The sequence below is a fragment of the Neolamprologus brichardi genome, chromosome 14 (genome assembly GCF_056152115.1).
Source record: "Neolamprologus brichardi isolate AB-2024 chromosome 14, ASM5615211v1, whole genome shotgun sequence".
NCBI classification, from domain to species: Eukaryota; Metazoa; Chordata; class Actinopteri; order Cichliformes; family Cichlidae; genus Neolamprologus; species Neolamprologus brichardi.
This window is the reverse complement of record NC_142117.1, coordinates 36,749,265-36,775,000: the sequence shown is the minus strand read 5'-3', so window position 1 is coordinate 36,775,000 and position 25,736 is coordinate 36,749,265. Positions and strand designations below refer to the sequence as shown.

The 25,736-nt window shown below is 47.8% G+C and overlaps 2 protein-coding genes across 4 annotated transcripts in view; both read left to right on the top strand.

The window, feature by feature from the left end:
* The window catches only part of rffl (ring finger and FYVE-like domain containing E3 ubiquitin protein ligase), an 11,499-nt gene extending 9,738 nt beyond the window's left edge, over positions 1-1,761 (top strand). For both annotated transcript variants that reach the window (XM_087851271.1, XM_087851270.1), the window contains one exon: positions 1-1,761. This exon is cut by the window's left edge and continues 145 nt beyond it. The gene's annotated coding sequence lies outside the window, so the exon portion shown is untranslated.
* Positions 1,762-5,293: 3,532 nt separating this feature from the next.
* wdr62 (WD repeat domain 62) lies at positions 5,294-25,466 on the top strand. Of its 2 annotated transcripts, XM_087851269.1 has the most exons (34): positions 5,294-5,543; positions 6,076-6,167; positions 7,968-8,030; positions 8,104-8,161; positions 8,525-8,692; positions 9,219-9,356; positions 9,443-9,625; positions 9,953-10,104; positions 10,184-10,373; positions 14,054-14,179; positions 14,252-14,406; positions 14,483-14,574; positions 14,854-14,979; positions 15,076-15,146; positions 15,351-15,472; positions 16,524-16,599; positions 16,681-16,792; positions 16,878-16,941; positions 17,019-17,126; positions 17,209-17,309; positions 17,565-17,617; positions 17,746-17,955; positions 18,146-18,219; positions 18,302-18,456; positions 18,952-19,065; positions 19,140-19,251; positions 19,379-19,451; positions 19,774-19,855; positions 21,242-21,349; positions 21,653-21,929; positions 22,407-22,582; positions 23,626-23,700; positions 24,845-24,942; positions 25,141-25,466. In XM_087851269.1, exons 1-34 carry the CDS (start codon positions 5,439-5,441, stop codon positions 25,357-25,359), a joined length of 4,128 nt encoding a protein of 1,375 aa, XP_087707395.1. In that variant the 5' UTR covers positions 5,294-5,438; the 3' UTR covers positions 25,360-25,466. The 2 variants fall into 2 exon arrangements, with proteins under 2 accessions (XP_087707395.1, XP_087707394.1); XM_087851268.1 differs by lacking the exon at positions 21,242-21,349.
* Positions 25,467-25,736: the final 270 nt, after the last annotated feature.

Here is a 25,736-nt window from a genome sequence, read left to right as displayed (position 1 = left end):
ACCTTCAGAGCTGCTGTTTAGATGCACACACTGAATGTACAAACTCTCACTGCGGAGAGTTCACCGCACATTTGTGAACTCATCGATTAAGAAACCGCCGTGCCTTCATCGCCTTGTCGCCGTCTCGGTCTGACCTGCGGCCGTCAGCCTGCGCACAGCCAGGCAGGAATCTACCAATGCAGCAGGTGATGACAACCAGGAAGTCCTCACAGTGCCTTCAAGTCCACGCTCGGCCTGCGCTCTTATCACAGTCATGTTTACACTGCAATGAGGAAGTGAAGCGGACAGCAGCCGGCCCTCAGCCTTCAGTGTAATAACAGCAGCTTCAGTGTGTTCTATACAGAAAATTAATGATGCATTCTTCACATGAAACATCTGTTCAGACAGATTTCTATTTTACAAATAGTTTGCATAATTAACTTTTTTTTAAAGGAAATACTCAGGGAACCATCTTTAAATATCTATTTTTGTCTGAACGGCAGCCTAAACCTGGACAGATGTTTTTGTTACAGAAGGAACATCTGCAGTCACGTCTCATATTCACTCTAAATTTACCCTCAGTCACTGTGTCACTAACAGGAAACCACAGGAACGTGAAAACCAGTATACTTCTAATTACCATTAACAGTAAAGTCCAATCGTACACCTTCACATACGTGACATCATAGCAGGAGCCAGCAGGGGGCAGCACACACATTACCTGAACTAAACAAACTCCGAGGATGGGACCAAATGCATAACGTGGAGCCGGCCCGGCGCGTCCCCTGACGTCCGTGCACACACTCACGTTTCTGAATATTTTTAGGGCAACAAAGAAGTTCACGATGAAGGATTCAGACTTGGGTGGGGAAATTTCAGGACAGCATTCAGAGTCGCTGCTCATCACAAGGAACAAAGTCCGGAAACCGCGATTCCCAGCTAACATGTTGGCATGTAAGCACTTGCAGACTCAGTCAGAGGACAGGTTTCTTCCTGAAACACGATTCCTGGCCTGGACCTCCAGCTCTTCATCCTCTCTGCCTGGAAATGACACAAACTGGAGGTTTGGGTGAAGCCGGAGCTTTAAATGTTTTAGCAGGTTTACTGGAAACAGCAGAGGCCCTGAAACGCTTCCATGAGGGACTCCTTATTAGAGACAGAGGAAGACTGTTTGTGTGTTATTGAGCTTTTAGACTTTTTGGATTTAAGTTGACTTTGTTTGCACTAAACTGTTGATTTTAAACTGTTTTTCAGGGGGTTTGCAGGATGGTTTGTCCTTTTCCCAAGGTTTTTATTCTAGTGAAATCACTGTGTTTGATCTTTGTTGTGAACATTTTGGATTCAGATGGTGTTACTTGCTGGCCTTTAACCTGTAGCTTCTTCCTCTGTGGTGTGGTGGGATCATGCGAGCTCAGCTGTGGAGCTCACACTGCACTGTGGTTTCTGCCACGTTAGAAAGTCTCGTCTTCATCGCAGCTCTGAGAGCTTCTAGCTGAAACTTACACAGGACCTTGTGTCTGAGCACGTGAGGCAGTGAAAGCAGCACAGCTGGGATGTAAACCTCTAATCCAGCTGTTTCCTCATTAGTCCACTGGCCTCGAGCTTTTTAAAAGGACACACTGTGATCAGCCGCCTCACGTTGACCCGTCTTCACCTGTGTTGGAACCTTTATTTACTCCGAATGTTTCTGCAGCTGCCAGTGAGACACATTTTTACAACAGGAAGCTTTATTTTTCTGAGTGAGCTTTGCTTCGTGTTCTAATAAAACTTGATTTTCTTTGAGTTCTGTGTCCTGTGCTTCATTGGGTTTATTGAGGGTTTCAACATTTAGCTGATTAAACTACTTACGGTGGAGTCTTTACTTTGTGACTTCACATAAGAAGCTTCGCAGGTTCAGCTTCATTTGTGCTTCTTCCTGTACGTGCCGCCCGTAGTTCAGCTGCTTTAGCTCTGATGTCCATTTCTGGAAGCCTGCCGAGGGGCAGCACAGGTGTGCTGCTTGTACTTGGAGGCTGCGAGGAAGCCTGTGATCTAAGGGATGACTCCTAATTACATCTACCGCATTTTTTAAACATTCAGCTGCGTTTGATAAGAACGTCTGATAACTGCTTTAAAAAATGTGGTGTACGTTCCAAAGATGGAAATTAGCAACCCCACAGTTAAAATCCAGACTCCACTCAACATTTTCTGGAAATGTATCTAACATTTGATCTCGATGTGGTTTCAGACCAGATCACATTTACACTATAAAGTCACACCGGGCAGCAGGATCCCCTGCAGGAGGGGTTTGTCCACCTTCCTGCTTCCAGGTGGGCTGGATACAAGAGACAACACAATAACTGAGTACATATAGTACAAATATATATGTGTGTTTAATAAAGTAAAGGGCAGCGACGTAGACCAAATTGTTAATACAAATAAATGAATGAGGATGCGACCACAGTCGGACCGGCGCACAGACCAGCTCTTTGTCGTGCTTTGATCACTGAACGTTGTCTCATCAATAATCAAACAAAGCTATTTAAATAATTACATTTGTGGGTTTGAATAATGCAAATGTTTAAAAATATTTCTATTTCTAAGATTTTCAGGGTTTACTGAAACTGAAGCCAAGTACTGCTGATCGTACTGCAGAATCTAGCTAGCACTACAGAAGAAGAGGTATAAAAGTGTTTCTATCAGCTCAACAATCATCAGCGCAAACACAAACTTTGTGTGCAGTTTGTCTCACAGTGTGTTGCCGCTAAAGGTCCAGCTGCTGATTTCAGGGAGAGAGAAAAGAAAGAGAGCTAACTTCACTCACAGATGGAGAAACATAAGAAAGTTAGGATGCTCATTTAAAGTCACATGTAGTAATTTTATTCACCTGGATTTGAATATAACATGTTTTGATAAATTATGTATTTTTATTTTGTAAAACGTCCTGCAAAAACGAACTAAAATATACAAACTTGTGTTATTCAAGTGTTGCATGAAAATACAGTTTAGTAGGATAAGACTCGCTCACGCCAACAACACACTCGGCCTTCCTGATGAGTTTGTTCAGTCTGTTTGTGTGAAGAACATTTAAAGTAAGGAACAGTGTGTGACTGCTGCACAGTGGCCATGCTCAAGGTCAGAGCTGAACTTTAGCTGATGATGCTGAGACTCACTCACTTCAACTTTGGGGTCGGACTCGAACCCAGCCATACTACATGTGGGCCAACGCAGTATTTTCATTTTATTTTAAAACATTTAAAGCCATCCGCTGTTTAACGTCATCCAGGCAGCGTAATAACAGCTAAGGTGAGTCTGTCCCTGCTTTTAAAGGCAGATTCATCTGCAAGTCATCTGCAAAACAGTGGAATGAAAATAGACCCCAGTGGCGACATGTACAGTGTAAACAAGGCAGGACCCAAAATAGAGCCTTGAGGTACGCCATAATTAAGAGGGAGAGCCCATGTTGACGTAAAACGTCCTTCCTGATAAGTAGGACCGAAACCACTGAAGAGCTGATCCTTTTAGGCCAGCATGTGACTGCAGCTGTGATAGCAGGAAGGGTCAGAGCAGACTCTGCCTGCTGAGGAGATCTTTCTCCTGCAGGTGGAGGTTCTTCTTTGACTCTATGGTGCTGTCTGTTGGAGCAGCAGCTTATCTACAGCTGAGAGGATCAGCTCATCAGTGAGGCCAGGTCTGTGCTAGGATAGGAGATGGGCAGTAATCCGTAATCCGATTACTTTTTTATAGTCATGAGTAATGTAAGGCATTACTCATGCAAAAAAGTAATTAGACTACCTTTACTTTCCCGTAAGCATGCTGCGTTACTGTGTTAGAAAAGCGTTGTGCTTTTGTCGTACGAGCGTGCGACGCCTGTGGCAGCAACAGACGTGTGCAGATCAACAATGGCTAACATGGAGTGATGGAGAGAGTACAACCGTGCAGCGTTTAAAGCGTGGAAGTAATCACATTACTTTGAGTTTGATTCTGTAAAAAGTGACACAAACATCAGCGTCAGCTGTTCACTCTGCGTGGGAAGAAAACTTCTTTCTACAGCGAAAAATTAAACTTCAAATCTGAGCGAGCAGCGAGCACGCTGCCACGGGAACGTGACACTCACAGAGAAACCCCCGGACCCCCCCACTGACACGACCACTGTGGACAAACCTCCACCCGCTCCACTCCTGCTAAACAGGTGACAATAGATTTAAGAGCAACAGGACTCAGAGCTGCTGAGTCTTTACTTGCATCTATTTGAAACAGTGTAAACACAAAACATTTTATTTTATGTGGTGGAATATGCAGGAAATAAACACATATCTGCAAGTCAAAGACTTTTGAACATAATTTAATATTTGCAATGTGCATAAAAGTTAGAAGATTAAAACTAATGAAACAAGTTTTAAGTTTTAAAAAGAGACTTTTTCATTTGATTCAGTTTGATATGATGGATTATGCAGAAAATAGGGCTGAAAGGTCTGTTGCTTTATTGCGTATTCAGGTTGTGTATCATGTTTTTGAAAATTAACTAAGTAACTAATTACTTTTGAAAATAAGTAATCAGTAAAGTAATGGGATTACTTTTTTTGAAGAAGTAATTACTTTTTTCAAGTAACTTGACCAACACGGGCTTGGATGCCCCCTCGACCCAGTGCAGGTGTTAGGACAGTGTCTCCACCCCCACGCATGAAGCTGTGGCAGAGCTGCTGCGTACACAAAGGAGCGTCATGGCCCATTCCTCCCAGTAGCTGTTAGACTTTATAACCATCACTGCTCCCAACAAACATCCTGCTGTTATTTGCACAGTTTCTCCATGTTCTGTAAACACTCTGTCATTATTGATGTTTTTAAGCACATTTCTCACAGCCACCTTTGGACATCTTTTTAAAAACACGATCCTACTAGTGTAATAACTGTACAGTATTCCTTTTTTCTTATGTTGTAAAGTTGCCCTCTGCAGTCTCGTTTCTTATTTGTTGTTCTTTATTTTAGATTCTTACTTTTGTGTGACCCGTCGTGCTCCATCTGCCTGTCACTGCTGGGACTTGAATTTTTCCCCAGTGACAGACAGTAAAGGATATTTCTATTCTATTCTAGTCACTACTATTATTGCTATAATAATAATAATAATAATAATAATAATAATAATAATAATAATAATAATAATAATGACGTTAGCGACGCTACGGATTGTTGATTGGCTGGTTTGGCGACGTTAGGCGGGATTTCTACGCCTCCGCTGTCCATTGGCTGGTTCTCTGTTTTGTGGGCGGGGCTTGGTTTGAACCGGCGTCCCGCCGCAGACAAAAGTGTCAGGTTTCCTGTAGCGACAGTTTATACGACGCAGGCGGCTGTCAGCAGTTCATCACCCGCGGAGAAGCTCTCTTTGTGGGAGGTTTATGTACCCACGCTGCGGCGTTTAGACTGATATCAGCCCGAGTATTTTTATTAACTTTGTTAAAGTGTCAAGTACCTCTGCTGTCATGGCAGAGGGAGCGGACTGCGGTTCGGCCAACCCCGCGAAGAGGAAGCAACCGGCTGGGAGGAAGAGCAGACAGAGCCAGGGGAAGAGGAGCTCCAGCAGCCGGGTACAGCCTCAGCTAACAGGCTAACTGCTAGCGTCACAGTCCCGTTAGCTGTGAGAGTTTTAGCGAGGAGCTCGGGTTAGCTTACAGCCAGTATCAAAAGCACCTGAGAGGCCTGAAGGCTAAGAGCCTGTTTGTTATTACGGAAGTGAGAAGTCTGAATGTGCGGAGTTTAAATCGCTGCGAAGTTACAGCAGCTACAGGCTAAAGTTTAGACAACAGACCGAGGGAGAGGCTGTCTCCTCCGCAGACTCCATGCTGAAGGAGAGTGAACACAAACTCTCTTAAAAGTTTATTTTAGGCACAGATTCATGTAAACAGCTCAGATCCCACAGCAGCTGATTCCCGATGTTCCTGAGATCAGTTTTCATCTGCTGAAAACAAGTTTCACTTAGATGACTCTGGTTTAGTTGTCTCGGTATTTTTAGTGTGCGCTGTTGTTCTGTGTGAGCTGGAGGCCTCTGCTTATATCACCGACCTGTGTGCACGGTGAGACTGTTAAATGGACTTGTGTGTGTGTGTGTTATTGTTTCAGGTCTGTTTGGAGAAGGTCTTGGGTATCAGCACAGCCAGCAGCAGTGGTTTGACCTCTGACCCCAACACAGGACTCATTGCCTACCCTGCAGGGTAAGTCCCGCCTCCTTTAAGCCACCAGAGCTCTGTGCAGTGAAGTAGGATTCGGGGTTGAGGGAGAAACTTCAGGGTTTAACCCAAGGTGTGGGTTTGTCATGAGTGATGGAGAGTTCGTTGGGCAGGTTGAAGGCTGAGCTGCCGGGCGGTTCAGACCAGTGAGGTCAAACCTCAGTAATGAGCAGTTTTTACTGCTGTCAGCAGCCGGTTGAGAGATGGAAGGAAACCTCTGAGGTCAGTGAAACAAAGAGGCTGTTACAGCACCCACAGTCTTCCTCACACCGGTCACAGATTCGGTGTGAGCAGTCTGTCAGCCACAGCAGACGTCGGGACGTTTCTGGTGGAGTCGCTGTGTGACTGACACACAGTGAGCAGCAGAGTCCTTAAACGTCTGCCCTGCAAGCTTTCACACAGACAGGTGGAGAATAAAGGAGTTAAAGTGCGACCTGCTCTGATCCTTGAACTTTTCTGTCTAGCACGTGTGGCTGATTTATCTCAGGTTCAGGAACTTATTGTTCGTTTCAACTGTCCACATGAAACATGGATGACTGTAACACTCGGATACTGTTCCCAGTATACCCAGGATATTGTTCTGTTCTTGTCTGGCATCGGCAGTCACGTGAAGGTGGTTCATCTGTCTGGCTCTGAGCTTGTCGTAGCATGTGGCCAATCAGAGATGTGGACTGTGCGTGTGAGCTAACAGACGTGTGTTACCTCATGATGGTGCTTAACGCTGTGAGAGGAAAGAAGACCAACCGCCAAAAATCAGACACTCAAACGGTCTGAGAGAGATCTGATTGGTCAGGATGTGCCCATCTACACCTGTTGATCTAGAACCCAGCTCGTTAGGTATGCAGCATCAGTTACCATGGTGACTGCCTTCATCAGACTGTAAACTCAGTTAAACCTGAAGTTATCAAAGAGCTGACCTCAGATCAGTGTCAAAGGTTAATCAGGTCATTTCTTCACTGACGCTGCGCTGCCCTCTGAGTGTGGCGGACGAGCTATCTGCAGGTGGTGATGTCACACGTGCTGCCACGTGGGCCAAAGTCAGCTTGATGGTGTTTTCATTCAATAGTCCAGCGTGTGCTTACTTTATCTGATCTAAAGCATTGATCTTTCCTGGGTTATCAATAGGAAGTATTGATTCTTCAGACCAACTTTAATTCTTCTTTTCTGCGGCGGTTTGAAAGCACGTCCACTCTTTACAAACACTAATCGGGCCGTATCCCAGCGGACCTGATGAATGTGCAGGAACACTCAGCGCCTCCATGTTTGTTCTCTTCTTGTAACGCGATGTGTTCACAGCGACCCGCCGGCATCAGAATAAAAGGAGCAGGAAGCAGTCAGACAGACTGTAAACTGATGAAACGACACCTGTTTGTAACGCTCTGGTTGACTTCAAACTTAAGGCTGTTAACGACTCTGACTCCGTGTCACCGAGTCGACTTTATTTGTATTTGTGGTGTTTAGCTGCTTCAGTGTTTGACGCTCCAGGACTGCACGACTGTGTGAGACATAAGGAGGATGGAGCTGTACTCGCTGTCGGCCGGTGGCGCCGATCGGCCTGCGTTTGTTATCTCACAGCGTTCCTGCTTCACATCGGCCTGGTGCGATGAGCAGATGAGCGTGACTGGCTGTGGTTGCCGTAGCGTTTTGCTATCTGAGCAAATGAAACGGCTCGTTTTAAAAATGTGTTTAATTTTTCTGTTTGTGGTGAAACTCGTGGAGTTCGTCATGTGACCTGGGCGCTGGCAGCAGATGGCGTTCACCCCAGTGAACCTGTTTGTGTTGCAGGTGTGTCGTCGTGCTGCTTCACCCGAAGAAGAACAAACAGAGTCACATCATCAGCGCCTCCAGGTACGCCGACCCCGAGCTCAGGGTGGACCCTCGAGGTCAGGACAGAAGTGTTGACCTGTGTTGTGTATTTCAGGAAACCCTTCAGTGCGTTGGCGTTCTCTCACGATGGGAAGCACCTGGTCACCGGTGAGGTAAGAACCTACACAGCTGACTCCGCCCGTCCTACCTCCCCCACATGAAGACGGCGTGCAGGTAACTCGGTGTGGAGCCGGTGAAGCTCCCGGGGTTCACGGTGATGAGCACGTCGAGGCATTCTCAAGCCAGCCAGGAGATGCGTGTCCTGGGACCGCCTGGCAGCAGCGGGCCCTGCGCGTCCTGGTTCTAATGTAGAGGAGTTGTTCTCAGCACAAAACGCGAGCACACACAGACCCGTCAGGCCGATACTCGTGCGTTTGCTCCACGAGCTGTTTATTCAAAGCAGGAAGCAGAGAAACGAGCCTCCTCCCCACAGGAACAAACACGCATCACACCTGTTACCTGTTCTTCTCTCTCAGAGCGGTCACATGCCCTGCGTGCGGGTCTGGGAGCTCGATGGAGGTCAGGTGGCCGAGGTTCAGTGTCACAAGTACGGCATTTCCTGCGTGGCGTTCTCCACCAACAGCTCCTACATCGTCTCTGTGGGATACCAGCACGACATGACTGTGAGCGTGTGGGACTGGAAGGTGAGCACACACACACACACACACACACACACACACACACACACACACACACACACACACACACACACACTGCTCACCTGGTCATGAACTAAAGCAGCCACCAGAGGGCAGAGTCGAGCTGCGTGTGTCACAGCAGGGTGTAAAAATTCGACTGTAAATGTCGCTCTGACTCTGTGCTGTGATGAAGAAGGCAGCGATGCTCAGACTGATGAAGCAGGCGAGATGAGTTTCCTGTTGAGCACCTGTGTGCCTGACTTCATCACAGGACGCCTCTGCCTGCCGTGGGTCAGCTGATCCATCGTTACACATAACTTACAGATCAGACTGTTTGTGTGATACTGCAGTCTCTGTAACGCCAGCTGCTCAGCTGACAGGATCAGAGCGTGCTCATGTGTCCCAGCAGAACATTAAACACAATAACACCTGTGAGCTCAGCTACACCTGAGGAATAACGACCCCACGTCAGTGTGGGGGCGTGAGCTGTGAACCTGAGGAACGTTTGTGACGCCGTTCTCTTGCTTTTCAGAAAGGTTCCATCATCGCCTCCAACAAAGTGTCGAGCCGCGTGTTCGCCGTCTCCTTCTCCCAGGACAGCAGCTACTTCGTCACCGCGGGAAACCGCCACGTCAAGTTCTGGTACCTGGACGCCTCCAAAGAACGACGGGTACCTGCCTGACATCCCGTCGGCGAACGCGGCTGCTCTCGCCTTCATCTGAAGTCACTGCTCACCTGATTTCTCCTTCCGCACAGGTGAACAGCACGGTGCCTTTGATTGGCCGCTCCGGGTTGCTGGGCGACCACAAGAACAGCGTGTTCTGCGGGGTGGCGTGCGGGCGGGGCCGCACAGCGTCCAACACCTACTGCATCACCAGCTCCGGCCTGCTGTGTCTGTTCAACAGCAGCCGACACCTGGAGGCCTGGGTCAACCTGAAGGTCGGCAAGCTCCGCCCACATCTCACCTGAATATGCGCACCTGTGTGATAGTGCAGCTGTAGGCACAATTACAAACAAACTTTCAGTGCTGCTAATTCTGTCTGTAATGAGTAAACATGAGGAATCTGATCTTAGAACCAATCAGAAAGAACTCGCGAGTCATGTGACAGGAAGCGTTCTCATAAACGACCGCTTTGAAGCGCGGTCCTAAAGTCACACCGTTAAGAGGCGGGTATATTTGATATTTATACATGACTGAAGCTGACGAGGTCTGACGGCGCCGCAGCGCCCGGACGCTCCTCTCTGAGCCGCTCTTCTCCTTCACAGACGTCGTCGGCGAGCTGTCTGGCGGTCAGCGAGAGCTTCGTTTTTTGCGGCTGTGCCGATGGCGTCGTCAGAGTGTTCGGCCCGTCCAACCTGCAGTACGTCACCACGCTGCACCGGCCGCACCGCCTGGGAGTCGACCTCGCTCAGAGCGGGTACGAATACTGCAAACGGCGCCCAAAACGCGCTCCAACGGCGTACAGCACAACTCTGATCGCTCGCTCTGTTCCACAGAAGCCTGCTACCTGCCAGCCCAGGTGCTCAGTACCCAGACACACTGGCTCTGACCTTTGACCCCGCTGCCAGACACCTGACCTGCGTGTACAACGACCACAGCCTGTATGTGTGGGATGTGAAGGACGTGAGGAACGCCAGGAAGCTGTACTCTGCTCTTTACCACAGCGGCTGTGTTTGGAGCGTCGAGGTCGGTGTAACGCCACAAGTACTACAAGAAATACTGTAAGAAGTACTGCTAGAAATATTCCCATAAATACTAACCAGAAACGCAGGGATACTGCTGTAAGTACTACTCACAGAGACAGATATACTACTAGAAGCTGTTGTGGAAGTACTGCTAGTTAGGGCTGCCACGATTAGTCGACTAGTCACGATTACCACATTAGTCGTCGACTATCAAAATCGTCGACGACTGATTTAATAGTCGACGCCTCGTTTGAAGCTTTGTAAGATCCCAAAAGACGCAGGAATAAGTGGTAGGATTTAAGAGTGTAATAACGGACTGAAACAGAAGATGGCAGCACTGCATGTACAAGGATGCCAGCTGCCGTTAAACCCCAAGCCTCGCAAAATTTCAAAATCTCTGGTAGCCCTTTGGGCAGGCATTCTTCAGTTTTTGGTAGCCCGAAATAAATTTTAGTAGCCCGAATAAAAAAGAAAGCTATTTTTTTTATGTTTTGTTTCCTTTACAATATTATACATTAAAGTATAATATTGTAAAGGAAACAAAAATTAATTAAAAAAATTGTTAAAATACAAATCACAGCAACTGTATAAAAATTACAACCATCAACTCAAATACTTGGTTCAAATTGAACAGAAATTTCTATGAACTCGTAAGAACTGTGTAGAACATGAATCAGTCTGTGTCAGATCCTGAATCTGAAATTTCCACTGAAATCACGGGTAAGAGGCAAGTGGAACCAAGATCTAGGCCATTTGCTTTTTGAAGTTTGCAAAGACTGCTAAATTTTGCCAATATAGTTCACTCTTTGCAATATAGCACGCTGTTCTAAACAGCTTTTTCAGGAGTTCTTGTTGTGCTTGGTTTATTTTTAGTATGTTTTTTTGCAATTGCTGTTTGTTCTGGGAAAGATACTGCAGACTGGGCAATAATGCATTTCTGATGGGGTCTTTCTTAAAATGACTGGTCCCAGTAACAAAGGCGCTTGTCGACTCAGAAATCAAATGAAACAACAACACAACACAACACACCCGGCAGACATTATGTTATTTAGCTTGTCATATTCCAGCCACAGAAATTCTTTTGTCCATGAAACCAAAAAAGCTGCGCTTTCTTTTTGCCTCATAGTCTGATTTGTCATAACTTTTCCGTTTTGTGGTAAGCTTTTCTTTGGCTGCCCCTTCTTAACCCTGACCTGTCTTATTGGGCTGAGCAGAACTAAAATACCAGCGTAAATCCTGCTGCTTTAACACAGGCACTTACAGAACGGTCAGCGATTCTTTGCGCACTCAACCTCTCGCATGTCTAAGCTTGCAGCGAGAGATTTCACTTGTCGCGTTTGAAGCCAATGAGTGATAAGACGATGTCAGAGGAATTGGTGCGCAATTAATCGTCACTCACCAATCGGTACTGCTGCTCTCTACACAGCGTTCGCGCGATCGCAAAATGAAAGTGAAAGCAAAAAACAAGCGCAAATTCAAACGCGATTTCAATATGTCACATATTGACAGTGGCTCATCGATGCCAATGACATAACTACTCAGCTACATTGGCGAAAGAATGCAAAAGCATAGACATATATTTTCCTTCCTACGATAGCCCGACGGGCAGGGCTGAGTTAGATTTTGGTAGCCCGACTGGAAAAATCGCTAGCCCCGGGACGTCGGGCTAGCGATTTTGCGAGCCCTGAACCCCGAAGAAGAAGAAGAAGCTGTCTCAGAATTCATAGCGCAGCCCAGCTCAATTTCCAACAATGGCGGCAGCTAGTTAGTTTTAATGTTACTGTCACTACCCGATCCGTACCGGAAACCCGATCGGTACCCCGCATGCGTGAAAGGTGTCTACTTCCGGTCGAAGCGTTTTACGATAGTTACGGGTCAGAGTATCTGTTAAGATGTTAAGAATAACAAGTATATCTTAAAATGTTTGCAATAATGAAGCATTTCAGTACAATGTAGACAAAAACGAAAAATAAAAAGATAGTTACGGATCAGGACTCCCCGATCCTTACTGCGCATGTGCAAAGTCGGACCGTACAAATCGGGTCTACCCGATCCGTACCGCGCATGGGCAGAGGTTTTCTTCTTCTTCTGTTTGTTTAATGGCAGTTTACTCCCCAGTATAAGAGGATACTGCCACCTGCTGACCAAGCGAATGAACCCTATTCTAAACTGAATTAGCGTCGTTACAAACGTGTGTTAAATTTGATTTAGTCATAGTCGAGTGTGTTTATGCTTGTCTGTGTGGAGAAGATTGATTGGAATAGTGATGATGATGTCCGCTCACACTGTCAATTGTCAGTAAACACTTAATCTGGCTGATGAATCTACACGTGAGATATTACAAAGTCTGTATTATTAACTCTGTAATTAGGCGCCATTCTTCTTATTTTACGGCGCTTTTGTTCAATCGGGAAACGCTCTCTGTTGAGGAGAAAAGCGTGAATTTGTTTGTATACGGATTATCCATTGTTTAAATGTCCCGGGCAGTCGAAAAGGAGGCAGAGCTGTTGAGAAATGCTAGGAGCTAACTGGGCGCTAACCGTATCATTCAAATATACTGAATGTCGCAATGTTGGCAAAGAGAGGAAGTGACGTAAGATTTGCGCATGCGGGGTACCGATCGGGTTTCCGGTACGGATCGGGTAGTGACAATTACTCTTATTATTCTTTCTGGGTCACAAAATAAACGTTTAACATATTTTCAGGCGAGAATGTAGCTGTGTAAACCTCAAATATCTGCTCAGTTTATCAAGACACCACATATTTTCAAAAGCGCTCCGACGTTTTCGGAGACGTCTGTTAGCCACTAGCTCGATAGCTAGCCGGGGGCTAGGCTAACTAGAGCCGTGAGAACACCGGACTCCCGGCAAATCGTTTTCAAACCCACTGCCGTCTTTCGCTACTCAGGTTAAACATGATATATAAGTCACTTAGATAACTTAAAAATGATATTGTTTGGCTTTTTTCAGTATTTTATTTGTTCCTGAGTAAATCGGTTTGGCTGAGATTAAAGAGATGCTCGAGAATATCCTCCGGTGTCCTGTTATATTTTAGATAGCAAGGAGTTTATTAAACTTCACCAAAACAATCTGCAAATGTCATTAAAATTTAATAAACTATCATCTTGTCTTTATTTTTAGTTAGCACAGACCTTAAACACTTAAAGCTGTAAGCTAATGATAGTTATATAAGAGCAGATGCTGCTGGTGCAATAAGCTGTAAGTTTGACATCCAATGGATGATGATCTGATTAGTCGACTATCAAAATAATCATTTGTGGCGGCCCTACTGCTAGTAGATCCAACAATACTGCAATGAGAGGCAAAAAACTGCTAGTTATGAAATAATACTCCTGAAACTACTAAGAAGTACACGGCCTGTACAGCCAGAGGTACTAGAAATACTGCTGGAAGAGCCAGAGGTACAGGACTGTTTCCAGAATACTACGATGGAAATCAAGAACATTACTGCACATACTGCTGAAATATTGCCAGGAAAGCCAACAGTACCACAGTTATTACTATTACTGCATTTTTCAGACCATGAGGCGCATTAAGCGAAACAAAACAGGCAGATAAATCAAACTTTACTCAGCTCAATCTTCTTGCTTCCTCCACGTCTGTACCGTTGATTCTTTGAGAGCAGTTTGAAGTACTCTGGGTCTCGTTGTACTTTGTTCAGGTGTACCCGGAGCTGCCGGAGCCGGCCTGCCTGCCTTCGTCATCCTTCCTCACCTGCTCATCCGATAACACCATCAGACTGTGGCACTCCGACCCCGCCGGCGCACACACAAACCTCTACAGCAACGTGAGCCTGAGGCAGTAACAAAACCAAATTACACTCTTTGTTTGTCTCTGACGACTTCCTGTCTGCTCCCAGGACCTGCTGAGGATCTTGTACGTGGGGGAAAACACGCAGCACCTGCAGGCGGAGGGGGAGGCAGCAGGAGCTGACGGGAAGGCGGGGATCAAAGTGCTCTGCATCAGCCCGGACGGACGGCACCTGGCGGCCGGAGACCGCTGCGGAAACCTGCGGTGAGAAGCGAGCGCGCTCGGTTAGCTCGGCTCGCGCGGACGAGCTCGGCTGACTCGTTTCTGTTTCTGTGTTCAGGATCTTTGGGCTGCAGTTCCTGGATGAGCTGGTGAAGATCGAGGCTCACGACTCGGAGGTGCTGTGTCTGGAGTTCTCCCCGATCTCCACAGGTAGGACGTCCCGGGACACGCGGCGAGTGTTCTACACGCCATCGTTCTCGGTCTGCGTCCGTGTGCCTTTAAGCTTAAACGTTTAAATCTGAAAGCATCGGTCGGTGAGGACGTGAAGATGCAGCTCAGCAGTGCCTCAGAGTAATCCAAACCTCGGCACGTTTGTCTTTGACTCCACCCATCAGAGGCCCTAAGCCCCGCTGGCTGGGCGTGGTTCTGTGGGGGTGGGCTTGAGTGCGGCGCGGCTCCTGAGTGACGACGCGATTTGTGGCGTTTCAGGTGTGAAGCTGTTGGCGTCGGCCAGCAGAGACCGACTCATCCACGTCTTCGACCTGGAGAGGAACTACAGCCTGGAGCAGACCCTGAATGACCACTCGGCCTCCATCACCGCCGTCAAGTTCACAGGTACCCCAGCTCCGCCCACAGGACGCCGCCCTTCAGCCCATACGCACCTGTGTGTCGTGTTCTCCCAGCGATGTCACTTTGTTACCTGTGCTGCAGGTGAGAGCCCGGAGGTTCGACTTGTGAGCTGTGGAGCCGACAAGAGCATCTACTTCCAGACAGCTGAGCAGGTGAGGCGCCCTCGTGCACGCCTGCAGATGATCCACCCTCTGATTGGTCGATTCATTGACGTCTTTATTGGTCTTGGTTGATTTTTTTTGTTTGTTTGTCGCCCTGTTCTGTTTCTGGAAAGTCTCATTTTTGGTTAAACTCCTGACTGGTTTTGTTTACCGTCTGTTTCCCATGATTCCATGCTCCGACTCGTCGTGGTCCAGACTTCGGAGGGCCTGCAGTTCTCCAGGAGTCACCACGTGGTGGAGAAGACGACTCTGTACGACATGGACCTGGACTCGAGCCGGACGCACATCGCCGTCGCCTGTCAGGACCGAAACGTCAGGTGAGAAACTCTGAGCGCGGTCACAGCTGGAAACGTGTTGTTAAGAGCAGGTTTGTGGCGACGCAGCCTGTTCATCACGTGGGCAGATATCAGCTGATGAAGTCGAGTAAAGATGATTCTGATTCCTGCTTGAAGGTAATCTGGAAAACGGGGCGGGCGTTGTGGGAAGGTTACTCCCGTGAGACGGCACCTTCAGTTTCATTCAAACATTTAAACCGTGACTGGTTGGATCATTTAATTCTCACCCCAACCAATCACAGCAGATGGCCCCGCCCCTCCCTGAGCCTGGTTCTGCTGGAGGTTTCTTCCTGTTAAAAGGGAGTTTTTCCTTCCCACTGTCGCCAAAGTGCTGCTCATAGGGGGTCATATGATTGTTGGGTTTTTCTTTATTAATGTAGGGTCGACCTCACAGTATAAAGACCTTGAACAAGTCACCTGACAGCTCCTAATGTTGTCGTGTAAAGACAGTATGGGGGGGGTCAGATGAATCCTTAATGAGCAGCGCTTGGCAACTGTGGGGACGAAGAACTGCCCTGAGACAAGGGGGCACTGAGGGAGGGGTCAGGAAATGAGATTTACTAAAGCTTTGGTCCCTCGAGCTCTTCATTCAGTCCCTCAGTAGTACGTGACCTTTAACCCTGTGTGGACAGTTTTGCCCCTTGCAAAATGGAGAATATGAATTTCGTGTACGTGAAGGCGATGCAGCCTCGGTATTTTATGGAGATTGACAGCATGACCTTTCTGACGTTAGAATAAAAACGGCGTGTTTTATCGCTGCAGCTTCCTGTCGGGGACGTTGTAACTCGAGCTTTCAAACAGCAGCTTTTCCATCACACGAGCTCGCTGTCATCATCGCTCCTCTCTAATCCCGGCCGCACTCCACGGTGTGTGTTTGGCTCTGCAGCAGCAGATCTTTGTTTTGTTGGCGTTTGTTGAACATCAGAGGCTGAGGTGCGCTGCTGCTGCGTGTCCCGGTACCATCTGAGCACCGCTGTAGTGCACACGAAGCTACGGCTTCAAAACTGTGACCGTGTGTGTGTGTGTGTGTCAGGGTCTACAACGTGGAAACAGGAAAACTGAAGAAGTGTCTGAAAGGCTCGTCCAGCGATGAGGGGGCCCTGTTGAAGGTGAGGGGGCGGGGTTAATGATTGCGGGTTATCGTGTCTTGTGGAAACGGCTGAAACGATCTGTCTCAATCGGAGCTGCAGGTTCAGATGGATCCGTCGGGCTCCTTCTTCGCCACCAGCTGCTCCGACAAAAACATCACCATCTTTGACTACGAGTCAGGAGAGTGCGTCGCCACCCTGTTCGGCCATTCAGGTGAGCGAATCCCCGAGCTTCACGCTCGTGTCTTTGAGGAGTTTTAAACTAAACTAAACGTGTCTCTGCTGCGGTGTCTCCTCAGAGCTGGTCACCTGTATCAGGTTCAGTCAGGACTGCAGACACCTGATCACGGTGTCAGGAGACAGGTGAGCTCAGCGGTCAGACGACGCGCTGCTCAGACTGATGTGCAGGAAAGCGTTGACCCACTCTTTGCTTTGTGTAGCTGTGTGTTTGTGTGGCGGCTGGACGCTCAGATGACCAGCACCATGAGGAAGAGGCGGGGCGTCAGGCTGACCGCTGCACCTGAAACCCACAAAAAGCTGAACATCAGGTAAGCCAGATGCGATGGGACGCTGCAGAAGGTGCAGAAGATGTTGTGGTTAATTCACGTTCTGCTTTATGGCGTTTTTCAGGAGGGAGACCTTCATCACGGTGCCCTCCTCCCAGCTGCCTCAGATGGAGGAGGAGGAGGAGGAGGAGCGGAGGACTCCCTGCAGGCTGGACCCGTGTCCTGGTGAGGAAGTTAACTGAGAGTTTCTCCAGTGAAACAAACAGCTGAACTCTTTGTTGTGTTTACACAGTCACACTTTGTACTAGTGCTGCCACGATTACGTCGACTATCAAAATCGTCGACGACTGATTTAATAGTCGACGCGTCGTTTGAAGCTTTGTAAGATCAGCATCTGTGCTAAAGTTCCCGTGTTTCTGTGAATCAGCCAGAACCAAAACGACGAGTCTTTTCTGTCCTGATCGAACTTGTTTGTTTCAGACGCTCCGCTGCTTCAGACCAACGGGAAGCTGCCCCTGTGGTTCAAGAAGCTGGTCAGTCTCCGCCCTCTAACCCTCAGCTCATCAATCTGCTCGCAGATAATGATCGACCACGCTATAGACTGTGTGTGTGTGTGTGTGTGTGTGTGTGTGTGTCTCTGTGCATGCGTGTGCGTGTTCAGCAAGGACAGGGCGGAGCCTCCTCCACCATCCAGTTGGAGAGCGAGCCTCGTCAAGTGCGCAGTCGGTGGGCGGAGCAGATGGACCCTTTGACCTTCTGCTCCAACTTCTCTCCGAGTCCCAACAAGAGCCAGGGGGAGGAGGAGGAGGAAGAAGAGGAGGGTTTCCACCCTCAGAGTCTGGAGTGTCTGCTGGAGGATGAGGAGGAAGAGGTAAGGAACAGGCTGCCGGATCAATGAATATTAATATTGATTATTGTTTTGACTGTAAATCACAACATTACTGTGATGGTTGGTGTGGCTTCTTCATGTCGAGATGAACAAAGCTTGAAGTTTGAGTAATTGGTTAATGAGGTTGTGGTGGCTGAAATGTGGGCGGAGTCTGACTGACTGTGATGTTCAGGTGCTGCAGACAGCAGGTGGAGAGCAGAACACCTTCATCCTGTATCCTAGCAACACCACGATCACCCCTGAAAGGTGAGGGTTACACCTGACGACGACGATGATGCTGATGTTTTCATGAAGTCTGTTTTTGAAACGCTCCAACGTTTGTCTTCAGCGAGTTTGAGGTGGAGGGTGTTTCCGTTCCACAGCAGTCACTGAGCCAGGAGGTCAGAGGTCAAGGGGAGGAGCCTGTGTGGCGGACTCAGCTGAGTCCAGACTCCGCCTGTTCTGAGGGGTCAGCAGGAAGTCTGGAGCAGCAGCATGACCCAGGTCAGAGTTTAACCCTAAACACTTTACAGGAAGCTCAAAACAGAGCCTCACTCCCCCAGGGGTGAGTTTCAAAATAAAAGCCCACAGAACAATATCAGATTAAAATCAATAAATCATTAATATCAGGTTAAAATAGGAAAAGTTCCCACTTAGAGACACTAAATGACTGGAATCCTTAGATGCTAGCTTTTCAAAATAAAAGTCCCTCAGGTTAAGGAATGCTTTAGTGTCGGCTTTACATGATAAAATCCTTCACTTGGTTAAACCTAGTATCGAGGGGTTTTCACAATAAAGGAACCCACTGAAGTAAAGTGCCTCATCAGTTTAGAAGGATGCTTTAAAATGATTAGTTTTGTCATATTTTAAGAATAAAAGCATCCAATCTGTTACAGCAAGTTAACAGGACAATCAGACCTTTCAAAATAAGTGATAAGAGGCGCACCTTCGTCTGTTTCCCATCACGAGTCATCACAAGCACCGCCCTTTCTGCTTCAGACACCGACTCCCTGAGTCAGGGCAGCTCAGTGGGCAGTTTGGGTTTGGAGGACGACGAGGACAGGAACTCTCTGAAGAACCACTTTGAGACGCTGGCCTCCAGTCTGAGCGAAGGTAAAGACCAGCGTCTTCATCATTGCCATCCTCTGACAGTTACTGAGCTGCTAACATGACCTTTGACCTTCCAGAGAAGTTTGACACAGACCTGAAGACTCTGCAGCCTCCAGATGAAAAGCACTTCCTGAACCCCCGGCTCAGCATCTCCACCCGCTTCCTGTCCCGCTTCCAGGACAGAATCAGGTCAGCTTACCCACAATCCTCAGTGAAGCCGTGACCTTTGACCTGCAGGGTCACTGCAGGTAACACTCGCCTCCGTCACTGACTCCTACGTGACTTTGTGTCCATCTCGTCTCTGCTGCTGTTTCAGGGCGAGCCGAGCTCCGCCTCCCGTCTCCATCCCGACTAGGATCTCTGAGGAGAGCAACATCAGCACCACATCGGTAAATGCACACAAGCCTGTAATGCAGGGGGCGTGTCCACATGAGGAGCGGCGCCTCCGCTCAGCGCTTCTCTTGGATTTCAAACGGAGGCAAACGCCTGATTCCAAATTTTCCTTTCAGTTACAAAACAAATTCATCTTTACAGCAGGCGACAAATAATGACAGTTAGTTTACATGCATGTGGGCGTTTCCAGAGCCCCGCCTCCAACTTCATGCTACAAGAATACAGCATGAGCTGTGGACACGACCTCTGACCTGTCGGGGCGCCTGAGAGCGGCCATGGCTGAGGTTTGTAACGTTGAAGAGGAAACTTGTTTTTCAGGTGAACTCGGAGTCGAGCAGCGACGTCTCATCGGCCGGGCTGACTCGGGGAGAGAACGGAGGAGGAACAGCGGGAGGAGGAGGTGAGTTTCCTGTCAAAGCTTGAGAAGCATCAGCTGTCACAGCAGCTCGGTCACATTCTGTGTTTCTGGCTCGATGACGCAAACGTTTGTCAGAGATGGCGACGGCACGCGCTCCTCGTTTTGCTCCCAAACAGCTGATTGGTCCTTGCAGTCGCCATGTTTCAGGAAGCAGCTTCAACTGACAGCTGTGAGTAATGACAGGGTTCACCATGGCGACGGCCAATTAAGGAGCAGTGGATGGAGAACTCGGGTCTGAATCCTTCATACAGTCGTTTTACTGAACCTGACAGGGTCTAACTAAACATGGACTCCTGACATTTCAGTGGAAAAATGGAAGAAATCAAAAACATAATTTCATCTTATTCTAATTAAACTTAAGATTTGACAAAATCCGCCTTTAAGACCAAATTTTCAGGTTGGATAACATAAAGTTACATTTCTTATTGGAACAAAGAGAACAGACAACAGCTGCCACATCTGCATAAAAGTTCAAAGATAAAAGGACAGAGAAGTGATGCTGGGATGAGGGAGAGACTGCCCTCTGGTGGTAATTTGGTGCAGTGCAGGTCATGACCTCAGTTCATCTACAGTTTAATAGAAAGAGGCGTGTTTTATTTTATTTCTAAAAGCAGTGTCGCCACCTTCTCGTACCGCCCGAAGCCGCTCTTAAGGCTCATGCTGCGGCGTCCTCAGACGAGGTTTAGAGTCTCAGCTCGTCCGACTTGGAGGTTTGTGAGTGAGCAGGATGTGAGCGTACATCAGATAATCTGACGCGTCCTCTTTTCTTTAGTGAGGAGGTCCTGCAGACACACAGGGCTGTGCAGTGAACAGTGTGAGAGGCAGGCAGAGGTTTATTACAGATGCAGTTTAGTCTGAGCCGGACGTGATGGTTTGAGTTTTGATGCTGCAAAGGTCTTTTTATTTTGTGTTTAATCTAAACTTGTTAAGTTCAGAATAACATTTTTAAAACCACAGGTTTTGTTTCCTAATATGAAAAATGTGATAAAAAGCAAAGTTGGCTGAAGATCACTGTCACCGCGCTGCGGTCCGATCTGGAGGTGAAGCTGAAATAATAATGGATGATGTTTCATCAGGTTAGTAATCAAGAGTAAAGCTGTAAGGATGTGATGGAGAGCTCGGCTGCAGCTGCGCCATGTTCAGTGTTTCAGGTGCGGTCACTGCAGTGCCGTGCCGGAGCGCCGTGTTTCTTTCTTCACTCATTTGTCTGATAAAAACCCACTTGTGGTTGAGCAGAGGAAGCACACGCACACACACTTCACACACTTCCTGTGCTGTAACAGTCAAAAACAGCTTAAGAGAAGCGACAGAGGCTCCAGGACGTCCCTCTGAGGGCAAAATCAAAACCATGCGTTTGTGTGCTCGCAGCCCTCCATAGAAGAGCTTCCTGCGCAATTTCCCATCAGCCCCATCGCCATGGCACACCCCGCAGAAGAAACACGCCGCTGGTCGTCCTGTGCAGAAAGACGTTAGGAGGTGTGTCTGCACGCCGCTGCGGGCACCGGGTGTTTGTGTGGCGTCTTCCCATTTTTTTTTATTTATTTATTTTTTTGGTGCAGCAAATCATGGTTGTGGTGGTGGGAATGTTTAGGGGTCAAAGGTCACAGACGGTGTGTTCACATGAGGTTGTATCTGAAGCCTGGCTGTAACTGTCCTCATCAGTGATCTTCACAGAATCGGGCGACTCTGCGAAACGATCTTCTCTGAACGGAGCTCAGGGACGCCACTTCCTGCTCTGATCGCAGCTCGCTTACATTCTGCTCTCTTCTAACCAATCAGACGTGACCTCCAGGACCATCACGGCCCAAAACAGCTGCAGCGAGGAGGCGGCGGAGCAGCCGTCGGCTTTTCGGCTCAGATACCTGGGAACCACAGCCAGCTCCAGGGCCAAACTGAGCCGGGACGCCCCGGGTTCCACCGCCACGCCCTCCTCCACGCCCACGCTGGAGGAGAACAAAGAGAACCTCCCCTCTCCAGCAGACTGCCAGCCTCCAGCCTCCACCCTGCTCTCTGCTAGACAGGACAAACCTGACAACCACCAGGACCAGACCAGCAGGTACCCCCCCCGGGCCCCCACACACCAGCTGGGCTTTCCTGTCTTTACTGAACATTTTCCATCAGTCCTGGTTTAAGGTGACTCATTTCTCACACATGTACAGCAGAGGCGAGGACCCACAGGACACGAGCTCTACAATCGTTCATTTCACAGTTATTACCACATGAATGAAGACTTATAGAAGTCTTAGAACTCTCAGCTTTATTGTTGTTGTGCAATGAAACACGTGTCAGATGTATTCACACATAGGAGAAAGATGATGAGGGTCACACAAACCACGGCTCAGGTGGGTGTGGGGGGAAGCAGCTGTTAGTGAGGCTGCTGGTGTGGGACCTGACCGACCTGAGGCACTGATCAGAGGGGGGTGAGATGCTCTCACTGAACGTCGTGAGAGCATCTGTTTGCTCTTTGCTCGTTTTTTATTGGTTTCTTTATGATAAAAATGTGAATTATCGACCTCGACAAACCCTCTGTCAGCCTGCAGGTGTGGACCACGCCCACTCAGGTGATCTCACAGCTCATAGCTGACAGGTGTAGTGTCAGCAGCACAGAGGAGACTCTAATCCAGACGCCTGTGGCAACACCCACCACCTGTGAGGTCATCACCTGCCCCGCCTCCATGAAGGAAGAAGCTCGAAGACCAGCTGATCCAGGTAACACACACACACACACACACACACACTCTCTGTTAGCTGCACCTCAAACAGATGCAGACATGAAGAAGCTTCTGGTGTAACTGTGACTGCTCCTCTTGGCAGAATGAATTTAAAATGGTAAAAGGTCTGTATTTGTGTAGCTCTTTACTTAGTTCCTAAGGACCCCAAAGCACTTTACACATCCAGTCATCCACACATTCACACACTGGTGATGGCAGCTACATTGTAGCCACAGCTGGTGCGCACTGACAGAGGTTACTTTCCTGGTATGAACGCGTTCTTTGACCATCAGTCGTTTGACTCGTCCATGTGGGCAGCTGCACATTTCAGTCGAGCTTGCAAGTGTTAATGCCAGAGCGGGGGCTTGTTTCTGGGTCAGCACCCTCTCGGTCCATGATGATGTAAAGCTTGTCCCTGAACATCCAAACCAGTTTCATCTCATCTGAGGGGGACAGTTTTGATCATCTTGGCATTGAAACATCAGAATAACTTGCATACAAACGTCCTGGAATCTGCAGCTGTTCAGAAACGACTCCTGAAGACCTTCCTAACTTGTGTAAATCTGCAGTCGTCCTTCTTAGACCTTCACAATGTTCTCTGGACTTTCTCACTGTTCTGAGTATTGGTCAGTCCCAGAAGTGCCGTCACACAAACCCTTTATAAGCTGCACCAGTTGCAGTCTGAGCTTTGTCCAGTTAAAATACTTGAGCACCGTTCATTGGTCTGTATATGTCTGTGAAGGTTCTCAGTCATCCAGGTCATCGTAGTCAAAGGAGCTTGCAAAGAAAAGCGTCTGGACTTCTTTAAGACTGTATACTGGTCTGTATACTGTACAGTCACTTCAGCCTCACATTTATGCTCCTGGATGGAAACAAATATATTTTCTTCCTGATATTGTTACATTTAGAGTATTGTTTTTTCTTTTTTTACCCTTTTATCTTTGTCATTATATTTTTATATAACTCATATCTGACCTGTACACCTGCTGCTCTGATTGCTTCGTCTTCTTCTGGTCTCATTTAAAGATGTTTCTTTATCAGCTGATTTGCTGCTCTCTGCCCCGCCCACCTCGTCCTCCTCCCCTCTGGTGGAAAGGCTCCGTCCCCCTCACACAGGTAAAGGTCATTTTCTGTAAAGTTGTGATGATGATGATGATGCTTGGATCGCTGTGTAGCGCCCTGTTCAGGTCCACAGAGGCCATAGCTGCCGTGATGTCACCTGCTGATTTCGAGATGCCGCCCTTTCACCATGACAGGGGGTGGATCTTACTGTGAAACCAAAAGCTCATTGACTAATACTTTGTGATTGACAGACCGTTAGCCAATGAGCATGCCCCGGATAATCCTGACCAAGCGCACGACTACAATTCTGAAATTAGTTACTGAACCACAAAGGCTACGTTCACTCTGCAGGTCTTGATACTCAACTCCGATTTTTTGATCAATTCCGATTTTTTGATCAATTCCGATTTTTTTGTCTGCTCGTTCACTCTACAAATAAAATGTGACAGCAAACGCGCTCTAGTGTGAACGCTCAAAGCGGCCCGCATGCGCAAAAGAAGATGTCACACACAACGCGCTCTGTTTAGACCCAGAGCAAACAATATTGTTTGACTGATGGCCCTTAATATAAAGACTTCAGACTTCACGTTTCCCAATTTTTGCTTTAAGTTATTTTGTTATTTTCATAATAATGTAAATAACTTTATAATGATCCTTATTGCTGTTTTAGAGGAGCGGTGCTTCAAAGGATAGTTGCAGATTTCTGTCAGAATCTGCAGATTATACAGTTCAAATAAAATGTTCACGTTTCTCCAACGTTGTCTTCCCAACAGTTTCACCGGATGGCCAGGAAGCGTTCGCGATGTCTTCTCTGGAGCTGATAATTGGCGTCTGTCTTGTGTCAGTGACGTAAAAGACGGATTTAATGCGACATGACCATCAAACAGCAGTCGCTTTCTGAAACATCAGATATGTATTGGATTCAGAACCACATACAAAGTGACCCAGATCGGATTTGAAAATATCGGATTTGTGCCGTTCACACTGTCACACCATGATCGGATATGAGTCGCATAGGGTCAAAAAAGTCGGATTTGATGCGCTTTCGCCTGCAGTGTGAACGTAGCCATAGTCGTCAATGTTTTTTTCCCAGAACTGTCCGTGACATCGCCCTCTGCTGGCTGTTAGAGAGAATACAGCGTATTCTAACGACGCCATGCTTGTGCTTCGGGCTGTAAGAGCAGATGTTTGTGTGCAGGTTTGGGAGGAGACGAAGAGTCGGTGAGCGTGCAGTGTCTGCAGATCGCCGCCGAGCTAAGGGCGACGGCGAGACGAGCTGTCCATCTTTACCAGAAGGTTTCTTCTTCACACATTTTTATTAGGATATCAACATTGATGTGAATAGTCACTTTTCTTTAAATCATTATATTTTTTTCTTCTTTTTTTGTCGTTTTTCTGAATCGCTGAACGATGATCAAATTTAAAGCGTCACGCACGCGTTTGTGTTTGTTCGTTAGCGTCCGCCTCACGTTTTCTTTGTTTTTTGTGTTGCAGCTCGGCGCAACGCTCGCTGGCTCGCAGCGACGTCTCCAGGTGTCGTCAGCGATGCTGGAGGCGTTTGACGTAGTTCGCTCTGACATGCAGGAGGTGCTGCGGGAGTCGGGCGGCAGCGTCCCCTGCGGTCACCTGGAGGACCGCAGGACGGCGTCTCTGCTGGAGACGTACTCTGAGCGGCTGCTGCAGATGGTGGAGGAGAAAATGAAGCGTGTGTGAGCCGATGGCGGATTTGAAATCAGTATTAAACTGTGTGCACCTTATGTCTGTGTGTGTCTGAGTGTGAATCACAGTCACTGTCTGTAAATACTTCATGTTTCCTAATAAACGCTGTTTTTACTTTAACTGTGGCCACTGTTTCAATCCAACGTGAATATGAAACTTTATTCATACAGAACCTTTTACAAACAGGTCAGAAATGAACATGAAGGCAAAAGGATGTGAAGATTAATGCCATCACATCAAAAAACCATGAGAGCGAGGCGGCCGGTGGGGGGGCGATGCAGCCAGGAGACCTCAGTGCCGCAGAAAACCTTAGACTCATTCAGAGTGGGCAGGAAGTGGGCGCTGCCTACCAGAGCGCTCTGGTGCTGAGG